At 25.3% G+C, this 11,998-nt stretch overlaps 1 protein-coding gene across 1 annotated transcript; it reads right to left on the bottom strand.

Moving 5' to 3' along the window:
• Positions 1 to 933: 933 nt before the first annotated feature.
• Positions 934 to 10,629, bottom strand: LOC145829759 (uncharacterized). The gene is made up of 4 exons (XM_082937628.1): positions 10,563 to 10,629; positions 8,796 to 8,850; positions 6,320 to 6,412; positions 934 to 1,131 (listed from the first exon to the last, which is right to left on the bottom strand). Exons 1-4 carry the CDS (start codon positions 10,596 to 10,598, stop codon positions 998 to 1,000), a joined length of 318 nt encoding a protein of 105 aa, XP_082793754.1. The 5' UTR covers positions 10,599 to 10,629; the 3' UTR covers positions 934 to 997.
• Positions 10,630 to 11,998: the final 1,369 nt, after the last annotated feature.

The raw sequence follows: 11,998 nt of genomic DNA, 5'->3' as shown, positions 1-11,998 counted from the left end.
CTCGACCTCAACTTTTTATAGAAAAAATATTTTAGAAAAACTAGAATTTTGCTAAAAAAAAGTTTGGCCTACCACTTATGAACCCTGCTAATAGCTTTAATCAGGGTTGCCACTAATTTTTTCAAATTTTTTTCCAGGTTTTCCAAATTTCTTCCAGGTTTTTAAAAGTACACATTTTTGGTCTATTTTTAGTTTTAAGTTAATTTCTATAAAAGAAACTGTGTTAAATAGAATAAAAGCATTGAAAAGATACTGTAGAGTTACTTTAAATGTGTTTTTTAATAAATAAATTTTTTGATGATGACAAAAAATCTTAACTATATGATAGATTTTTTGTGTCAAATCAAAATTTACAACTGAAAATGTTAAAATTATTCAAATTTCCAGGTTTTTTTCAAAATTTCTCAAATTCCAGGTTTTTCCAGGTTATTTTAGCATAAATTGTCAAATTCCAGGTTAAGTGGCAACCCTGTTTAATGCTAAAAGCTAGATTTTCTATTAACTTCGAAATATTAAAAGCTTTTTAAAAGTTTGTTTTCTAAAAAAAATACTGGATTTCATTACTCTTAAGCTGTATAAGCTCCACTACTGTATTTGTAAGTATATAGTGATTATAATCCTCGTTATTAAGAGAAATTTTAACATTTAACAGAATAATTTCAGATATAAAATAATAAGCTAAAGCAGACTACAACCATACAGCTAGGGAATTAAAAATTTCAGTTGTATACACTTATTTACTCTTATAATTTCTTACTCGTCTAAAGAGTTAGTATTTAAAAAAAAAGTTACTTTTACTGAAAAAACTTGATTTTTTATTAAAAACAACCCGAAAGATATTTAAGGCAAATTTAAGCAATAAGTGTTATTAAAAGTGAAATTTATTCACGAAACATAAATTAAACACTTTATTTACTTGGTAATCAACTTGAAACGTTTTAATTTAATTTATTGAACTAGAAGATTTATCGAAAAACACGTTAATTGAAAAATATATTTATTCACATTCTGCTGCGGATGCTTGCAATTTGGCCGCTTCTTCTTGGCTGACCACTTTTCCGTCGACCACAACTCCGGGGTTCTCCTCACTGAATCCGTACAACATCGAGGTTTTCGCAAATTCAATGTTGGCTGTTGAATTTAATTAAAATTAATAAATCCGTACAACATCGAGGTTTTCGCAAATTCAATGTTGGCTGTTGAATTTAATTAAAATTAATAAATCCGTACAACATCGAGGTTTTCGCAAATTCAATGTTGGCTGTTGAATTTAATTAAAATTAATAAATCCGTACAACATCGAGGTTTTCGTAAATTCAATGTTGGCTGTTGAATTTAATTAAAATTAATAAATCCGTACAACATCGAGGTTTTCGCAAATTCAATGTTGGCTGTTGAATTTAATTAAAATTAATAAATCCGTACAACATCGAAGTTTTCGCAAATTCAATGTTGGCTGTTGAATTTAATTAAAATTAATAAATCCGTACAACATCGACGTTTTCGCAAATTCAATGTTGGCTGTTGAATTTAATTAAAATTAATAAATCCGTACAACATCGAGGTTTTCGCAAATTCAATGTTGGCTGTTGAATTTAATTAAAATTAATAAATCCGTACAACATCGAGGTTTTCGCAAATTCAATGTTGGCTGTTGAATTTAATTAAAATTAATAAATCCGTACAACATCGAAGTTTTCGCAAATTCAATGTTGGCTGTTGAATTTAATTAAAATTAATAAATCCGTACAACATCGAGGTTTTCGCAAATTCAATGTTGGCTGTTGAATTTAATTAAAATTAATAAATCCGTACAACATCGAGGTTTTCGCAAATTCAATGTTGGCTGTTGAATTTAATTAAAATTAATAAATCCGTACAACATCGAGGTTTTCGCAAATTCAATGTTGGCTGTTGAATTTAATTAAAATTAATAAATCCGTACAACATCGAGGTTTTCGCAAATTCAATGTTGGCTGTTGAATTTAATTAAAATTAATAAATCCGTACAACATCGACGTTTTCGCAAATTCAATGTTGGCTGTTGAATTTAATTAAAATTAATAAATCCGTACAACATCGAGGTTTTCGCAAATTCAATGTTGGCTGTTGAATTTAATTAAAATTAATAAATCCGTACAACATCGAGGTTTTCGCAAATTCAATGTTGGCTGTTGAATATTTAATTAAAATTAATAAATCCGTACAACATCGAAGTTTTCGCAAATTCAATGTTGGCTGTTGAATTTAATTAAAATTAATAAATCCGTACAACATCGAGGTTTTCGCAAATTCAATGTTGGCTGTTGAATTTAATTAAAATTAATAAATCCGTACAACATCGAGGTTTTCGCAAATTCAATGTTGGCTGTTGAATTTAATTAAAATTAATAAATCCGTACAACATGGAGGTTTTCGCAAATTCAATGTTGGCTGTTGAATTTAATTAAAATTAATAAATCCGTACAACATCGAGGTTTTCGTAAATTCAATGTTGGCTGTTGAATTTAATTAAAATTAATAAATCCGTACAACATCGAGGTTTTCGCAAATTCAATGTTGGCTGTTGAATTTAATTAAAATTAATAAATCCGTACAACATCGAAGTTTTCGCAAATTCAATGTTGGCTGTTGAATTTAATTAAAATTAATAAATCCGTACAACATCGACGTTTTCGCAAATTCAATGTTGGCTGTTGAATTTAATTAAAATTAATAAATCCGTACAACATCGAGGTTTTCGCAAATTCAATGTTGGCTGTTGAATTTAATTAAAATTAATAAATCCGTACAACATCGAGGTTTTCGCAAATTCAATGTTGGCTGTTGAATTTAATTAAAATTAATAAATCCGTACAACATCGAGGTTTTCGCAAATTCAATGTTGGCTGTTGAATTTAATTAAAATTAATAAATCCGTACAACATCGAAGTTTTCGCAAATTCAATGTTGGCTGTTGAATTTAATTAAAATCAAAGTTCAAGTCATTAATTACATTTATCAATTTTCACAAGCACAAACTGTCACAAACAATATACAGTATACTACCACTTAAGTACGCACTTTTTTTGGTACGCATCACGCCTTAAGTACGCACTTATCCATAAAGACAAAGTAAAGGATGTTATACTAGAACTTATAAGAAATTCCAGTTTTTTTTGCCTAAATTTTCAATCATCAAGTTTTTCCAGATTATTTTATGTTTCCAGGTAGAATGGCCAACCTGCTGAGTTAGCCTGATACTTTCACAACTTTTAAACTAGGGTGAGTAATCCTGAGTAGTCTAAAGTAACCTGAGATTATGACAGTCCTGTTATCAAATGTTAATAAACTAAATACTTATGTAGTGGTTGCAGAAAAGTAAAAAGAATAATGATATTTGAGCTGTAATGCTATAAAATAAATAAATATAGATGACAAAGTTAAAAAACCCTACAAATACAAAATAGTTAAGTCATAAATTAATTTAATGTACATACATTGATGTTTTAAAAATGTTTGGTAAACACAATGTAGTTTGGTACTTTTCCTCTAACAAAACAAAATGTAGCTCAATACTTTTTTAAATCATTGACTGACATTGACTTTCTATATTAAGTGTATGTATTAATTATGTAGAAACTTTTGATAGAAAAAATAAATCATTTTAAAATTTATTAAAAAAATTTACAAATTAGAATAATGTATTAAATGTTATTTAAAATAAAAAGACTTGTTTGTTTGGCTTAATTATTTGGTGGCTAGTTGTAATAAAGAAAACAAACAACTAAATTTCATATTATACTATTTCGTCAAAAAGTACGCACTACCCGTGCTAAGTACGCACTTTTTGGTCGGGTTCAATTTGCGTACTTAAGCGGTAGTCTACTGTACACATTATTCCTATTGTAGGTTGCCACTATTGTAGAGTCAAAAATCTTCCCTGAGTGACCAGAAACTTCCCTGAGAAACCTTAATCTTCCCTGAGTTTTTTCAGAATCCTCAAAAATATTTGTTGCTTCTGGCGCAAATTGCTAATGCCTCATGCTCATTTTTCTTTAATAATAAAAGGAAGGTTGTAAGTGTAAGCTTCTGCATTAGATGCTTACTAAAAATCAATGTTAAATCAATTAAGATTGAAAAAACAAATTTGTGCACTATTTTGTATTAACATGTTAGTTAAATTTATACATTAAAGAAAATAGTTTAAAAAATTCACATTTTAATTACTTTTTTATACTGAAAACAAGTAGTTGTAAACAATTAACAAATAACTGTATTTAAGAAATAAGGACTTATAGTACTATATAGTTTTATTTAACTATATAAGTAACTAAAAATAAAAAGTTTATCAGAACTTTTAAATGCATAATTTACCACAACTTTTATACCTCTTAAGTTTTTGTTTTTGTTGAACTTTAGTCATGATAGTTATAAATTTAAAACTTAAAAAAAAAATTACAATGTTAAATCTAAAAATATTGAAGAACTAGCCGCAAGGCTAAAAAATTTCTAAATAAGCACTTTAAAATAAACAAAACTAATTTTTTGAAGAAAATATGAAAACTGGAGTAGCTAAATCTTATTCTAGATCTAAAAAAAAAATTTCCCTGACACTTTTTTTAAATCTTAAAACTTCTCTGAAGATTTCAGATAAAAAACAAAACTGCCCTGAGTTTCCTAGAGTTTAAAAAAAAATCCAAATTCCCAGAGTTTAACTGAGATTTTCTACAGTTTGAAAATTCCCTTGAGTTTTCCTGATTGTGTGGCAACCCTGGGGTTGTTAAGTCACAAAGCTAAAAATTTTCTTTTATGTTCTAAAACAAAAGTTGTGAAAATTTCATTCCAGGGGCCGGAAAATTGCGGTCCGAAGTTTTTAAATGAATAAAAATAAAGTTTTTGTAGTGAATAAACTTCGTTTTCGATAACTAGTAATTGCTAGTGCGCTAGTATTGCTAATTTTATTACAGTTTTGATTAAAAATAACATTTCAATATCGATTACTACAATTGTTTTAAACTGCGGCCTGGATCAACTTGTAGTGTAAAAATAGCAAGCGATTTTTAAAAGACTGCCGACCTCTGTTGTAGAAGATTATTTTAAAATTCATATCAATACCTTATATTTATTATATAAAGTATATTTGTAAAAATGTAGTAAATACGGTTTCTAATAATTAAATAACTAGATTTTTATTTACTTTTTACAACAAATATTTGCTTTGTTAATGTATATATATATTTTTAAATAAATATAATATTTTCTATTCTGTTATACTGAAAATTAATATTAAATATTTTCCAAAATATTTAATATTACGACAAAATGGTATTTTATGAGATATTTAAAACTAGAAAAGTAATATATTTCGTTAAAAATAAAATATTGTAGATGATTAGAAATGAAAGTCTAGTGTGCAATACATAAGTGTGCACTATATAATATGGTTTTATTTTATATTTCAAGGTGTTTACACTAGTAGTAAAACCTAAGTTTGTGTGTAAGTAGATACTGTCAACTTGATTTAAAAAAAGATATAAGTCTTACAAAACTTTTAAACTAATTTTCTCAACTAATAAATTAGACAACATATATTTTAGACAAAGAAAAACATTATAAAACTAGGAAACACAATAAAAATTTACTTAATTTTATACAGAAAAATATATAGACCAGTACTAAAAAGTTATATAAAATTTAAACATATTACAATTATAAAGCCAGGAAAGACAATAATAAAAAAAATTAATCAAAATTAATTCAAATTTTCAAATATACTTTATGAGAATGGGTCAAAACTGCACGAAGACAAAATTGCACCAAATGTCAAATTTCGACGAAAGTAAAAACAAAAATAAATAAAAAAACAAAAAATAAATATAAGATAAATTAATAAAAAACCAAAAAAAAAGTTACTGACAGAGGGTGAGGGGTAACAATGATAGTAAAAATAAACAGCAACTAACAAAAATTATCATTTAAAAAAAGCTACCGGTCGAGGGTAAGGGTTAGGGGTAACAGTGATAGTAAAAAAAATTATAACTAGTAAAAAAATATATATAAAAAGTTCTACCCGTGCAAAATTGTCTGCTCGTGCAAACTTTACAGCTACTCTCTTTATTTACAGCCATGCAAAATAAAAAAAAAAATTAAGTTTATATTTTTACACGGTTTAATTTAATTACATTAGAACTTTTAGCCTAAAGACCTAAATGTAAAATTTAATTATGTTTAGCTTACATTTATAAATGCAGTTTAGAACTTATTGTTTTTAGGTAAACAATTTCAACTACCATATTCATAAAACCTCCCTATGCCCTTAAAACAAATAAAATTTTACCTGCAACTTTGGCGGCTTCTTTGTCGAGCAGATATTTTTCTTTCATTTCTTTTTCAACTATTCTCTCTTCGGCTCTCCATTTTGCAACAGTGTCTGTTTAAAATTAAAATAAATAAAAATATATTGTATACTTTTAATTTAACTCAATTGTAACAATCAAAGATCTCGACTTGTATCAAAAGAGAAAAATTATGAGTTTATTTATCAAAAATTTGTAAAATTAATTTTTTAATGTTTTAATAATCTATATACATTCAATTTGTTATTTACTTCTCAGTTTTAATTAAAGTATGCATCTAAAATTCAAATATACATTTAATCAAGGGAATAGGGGTCCACCTTGATTTTACAATTTGATCTTATTTTGTTAATCTCATTTATCATAAATTTTTAACCGCTCAACAAAATTCATAGTAACTTTTGAGATATAAGCGATGACCTCAATAGGTTCCTTATGGAAGAAGCAAACTAAAAACCAAAAAAAATATTGACTAAAAATCTGTCTTTTTCTTTATTTTTTAACCAATATTTTTCAAATATTCATAGTAAGTCCACAACTAATATTTAAATCAATTTCTAAAAAGATTTTTTTAGTTTTAAAATCTTTTTAGAAATTGAAAAAAAAAAACATCTTTTTTTATTATATTTTTTTCATTTAAATTTCTATTTTGACTACTTTTAAAACTGCAACATTGAAAGTATTTAAAATTATAAAAGCAATATTTCCTGAAAACTTGAGGTCTGTAGCTCGAAAAATAAAGGAGAAGATAATTTTTAGTGAGTTTTTAAACTTCTGAGAAAATTGACAATAAAAAAACTGCGGTCCATTCATTTGGTTAGAAACTTTTTAACGTCTTTATCTCAAAAACAAACCAAATTTTTTTTATTCTATATAATCTGGCTTGTAGTTTATTCTTTAAGCTTTCATATAAAAGCCAATCTTATTTTTTGTAAAAAAAAAAGTTTAAATTACATAAATTGTACATTTGAATACCTTGTAAATAATTATTTTAGGGCCATAGGCGGGTTAAAACAACTCTTTGTACAAAAATTAACTTTAGCTATTATATGAAAGCTTCAAGCACAAACTAGAAGCCAGTTTTTATAGAATTCAAAAATATCATTAAACTTTTGAGATTTTCCCTATACCCTTAAAGAAAATTATTAAAAAAAACTAATACCTTTATGTTTGTAATACTAAAACATATTCTAAATTACATAAATTGTACATTTCAATACCTTGTTAATAATATTTATATTAAGGCCATAGTGGGGTAAAAACAACTTTTTCTACAAAAATTAACTTTAGCTATTATATGAAAGCTTTAAGTACAAACTACAAGCTAGTTTTTATAAAATTCAAAAATATCGTTTTTAGTTTTGAGATATTTTATTTTTTGTAAAAAGTTTCCAATACAAACGTATGGACCATAAATTTTTTGGGGTCAACTTTCTTGGAAATTTTAAAAATCACTAAAAAACTATTTCCTCCTTCATTTTTCAAGCAATCTTCTTTAAATTTTCAGTATATTAAAAGAAAAAAAACATTATTTATGAATTTTAATAATTTTAAAAAATAAAAAGTTTATGTAAAAAATTAAAAAAAAAAGTCTTTTTTTTTTCAAGAAAAATATTTTTACAAAAATTTCTTATGAGTCCAAAGTAAAGTTTTTTTGTTATTGTATAAAGATTAGACTGTAAAAATTTGAATAGATTGCTTGAAAGTTGTAGGAGGAGATAAATTTTAAATAAAATAGTCTTCTTTTTGCTATTTTAGTTTTCCCTTCCCATAGGAAACCTATTATGCACCCCCACTTTGACTGGCCATATCTCAAAAAATAATTTGAATTTTTTTAAACGATAATAAACATCTTTAAGCCTAGAAACAACTCTATAAAGTAGGATCAACTTGTAAAAAACATGGCTTACCACCCCCCCCCCCTATAGCCTTGAATTAATTCACTTTTTAAAATGCAAAAAATATGTATCTGAATATTTTCAAGTTTGTATCAGAACAATAGATTATAAATTAATTTAATTATATAAACTATATTATTTAAACACTTTTATGTTTATATTCGTACAATAAATAAATAACAATTATTAAAATACTTTGTATCTGAACAATAAATAAATAAAAATTGTTTAAATACCTCTATGTTTGATCCGTATAACAAATAAATAAATTAATAAGTAAAAATAATTTTTATACCTTAATATTCGTACCTGTACATTAAATAAATTAATAGAAATTTTATAAATACCTTTATTTTTGTATTTGTACATTAATAAATTAATGAATAACAACTTTATAAATACCTTTATGTTTGTATCCGAACATTAAGAAATTAATAAATAACAATTTTATAAATACCTTTATGTTTGTATCCGTACATTAATAAATTAATAAATAACAATTTTATAAATACCTTTATGTTTGTATCCGTACATTAATAAATAACAATTTTATAAATACCTTTATGTTTGTATCCATACAACATTCCCATTCCAAGGAGAGCCCACCTTGCAGTCTGTAAAATTTTTAATTTTTAATTATAATACATAGACATTGCAGATCATAATACATTTTGTCAAAACAACTAAATATATTAGCAAACTTCACTCTCTAAACAATTTAGTAGTTGAAACAAACTATACACATAAGAAATATATGGAATAAAGTCCGCAAAGCATTTTTAAGATGAAGGATTTATTTATTTCAGTTTTATCAAAGCTATCAAGCTTTTTTGACAGTTTAAAAGTAAAATACTTTTTAGTTTTCAGACGTTAGGAACAAAGTTGGGAATTAAATAGGTTCCTTGTTAGAGGTGCAGTCTATAAAAAACAAGATGACTTCAATGTAATATACCTTGTACAGTTTTAAATAGATTTTCTTCAAACTTCACAGATAATTCTTTAATATATTTACTTTTATTATAATCTAATTTACAAAATTAGAAAAAATATTGAAAGTTTTGATCAGTAAGGGAATAGGGGGGTCCACCTTGATTTTTACAAGTTGATCTTATTTTATTGAGTTTTATCTGAGCTATCAGACATTTTCAACCGCTTGAAAAAATTTAAAGTATTTTTTGAGATATGAGCAATCAAAGTTGGTGACCTTTATAGGTTCCTAATGGAAGGCGCAAACTAAAAATGCAAAAAAAAAATATTTTACTAAAAACCTATCTCCTCCTTCATTTTTTAAGCAATCTTCTTCAAATTTTCACAGAAAGTGTATTATTAAATTTTAAAGAGATTGAATGCAAGATTTTTTTTAATTTTGAAAAATAAAATTTTTATTAAAAAAATCCACCTATTTTTTTGTTTTTTTTATCTATAATTTTTATTTTTTAATATTTTCAAAATTCCAAAATTCAAAGACTTCTAAATTACAAAAGGAAAGTTTCCTGAAAGTTTGAGGTCTCTAGCACAAAAAATGAAGGAGGAGATAGGTTTTTAATAATTTTTTAAATTTCCGAGAAAATCCCCAAAAAGTTTGCAGTCCATTCGTTTGTATTGGAAACTTTTTATAAAATGCACAATATCTCAAAAGTTAAATAATATTTTTTAATTCTGTAAAAACTGGCTTGTAGTTTCTACCTTTAGCTTTCATATAAGATCCAATGTTATTTTTAGTAAAAAAATATGTCGGACCCCCCCTATGCCCTTAAACTTGTTAGTTTTTATTTTTCTTTTTAAACTTTAACACTCAATTCATAAAAATGTCTATGAAAGAAATATTTCCTGAAAATTAGAGGTATCTATCTCAAAAAGCTTAGGAGGAGATATATTTTTAATAATATTTTAAATTCACATTTAAGTTTTCTCATCCCATAGGATACCTTCAACAATTTCCAGCCTCAACTATGTATACTTTGGCAATTCAAACTTAAAGTAGTCATTATAAGTTTTGGTCTTAAGAAAACAAATAGAGTGATCTCAACTACTGGAGGATAAATAATGAATTTATTCTTTCAGAAATTTACTTTAAAAACAAAGTTTTGGTCAGAGACCTCGTCAGTGCTTAAATAAATCTAAAAAAGGTATGTGACAGCTTGATTGTTTCTAAAGTGCTAAGATTAATGAATAACTTTTAAAATATACTTGTATGTTTTTTAAGATTAAAAGTTAATTTTATCAACTCATTTAACTTAAAATTTTGAAATGCACTTCATCAATTTTTATAAAGCTGTCAGGTTCAATTCTCAATAAAATAATCAAATATAAACAAATAACTAACTCTGATCAATGGAGAAACGTTGACTGGAGTTGCCATTTTATTTATCTAGTTGTCTAAAAAAAATACTATTTAAAATTTATATTATTGAATGTTATGAATGAACAATTATTTTTTAAGTTGTCATAACTAATTTAGTAAATATCAATTGATGATAAATTTTTTCAAAAATTTTCCAGGTTTTTCAAATTTCTTCCAGGTTTTTAAAAGTACACATTTTTGGGTCTATAGTTTAGAGTTAAGTAAAAGGTAAGAAACTGTATTAAATAGTATAAAAATCAAAAGATACTGTAAAGCTACTTTAAATATGTTTTTTAATAAAAAAATTTTAATGAAGACAAAAAAAAATATTTATATGAAAAATTGTTTGAGTCAAATTGAAATTTTACAATTGAACATGTGAAAATTTTAAACTTCCAGGTTTTTTTGCCTAAATTTTTAAATTCTAGGTTTTTCAAGGTTTTTCCAGGTTTCCAGGTAAAGTGGTAACCCTGTCTTTGAAGCAAAAAAGCCAGCCTGAACTTATAAGAAAATAGAAAAAAAAAATTAAATTGGCCACAAACTGAAAAAATATTGTAAGTAAAGCTTGAATAAAAAAATTTCATGATAATATTAAAGTGATATATATTAATGGCTGCAAAAAAACACAATCTAAAAAATTGAAGTCATAAAAACTAGCAAGTAAACTATAAAAGTATCAAAACTAGCCCAAGGTTTGAAAAACTTCAAATAAGCATGATTCAGCTGGAGTTTATTTAAAAAGTTCAAAATAACCTGAGTGGACCAAAGTATTTCAAAAACTTCAAACTAGTCAGAGTTAATCTTAGTAACCTGATTTGTAAAACAATGAAAAAGAAGTGGTTACATTAAACAACTGTCAAAAGAAATAACTTGCTCTACATTGAGACAACGGGATAAGCACTGCATACCAAGTTTTAATAAAACATTTATCTTTTTAACTCAGATGATCATTTAGTTATTTATGACAGATCTTAATTTGTAGATGTACACAATAACAAAGTTGCTGCTGATTTTTTCTAAAGTTATTCTATGTTTTCTGATTTTTTTCTTTAAAACAAGTTTTTTTGTCCTTTTAGTAAAAGTATAAGTAAAGGTAAAAAAATGTTTTAAAAAGTATAAGGTAACTAAAAATATATTTTAAAGCTTTTTTAAAATGTTTTATAAAACCAAAACTCTAAACTGGTTTTTCCTTGTTGTATATCATATTATTTATTATTTAAGCTAAATTTTATAACTATACAATTAACAATAATTCAAATTTAAGTATTTTTTCAATAAGTATCAAGTGTTTATTTTTGTTCAATAAGTATCAAGTATTTATTTTTGCTTTATCTTGCTTATGTTTTCAAGTTGCAGATTTTTTATGTTTTAAAATGCAAAAACTAATTATATATTTCTACAAGTGTCAGTGTCAAAGT

The sequence above is a fragment of the Thalia democratica genome, chromosome 2 (genome assembly GCF_965202585.1).
Source record: "Thalia democratica chromosome 2, ktThaDemo2.hap1.1, whole genome shotgun sequence".
In the NCBI taxonomy this organism is placed as follows: Eukaryota; Metazoa; Chordata; class Thaliacea; order Salpida; family Salpidae; genus Thalia; species Thalia democratica.
This window is presented reverse-complemented; position numbering and strand designations above follow the sequence as displayed.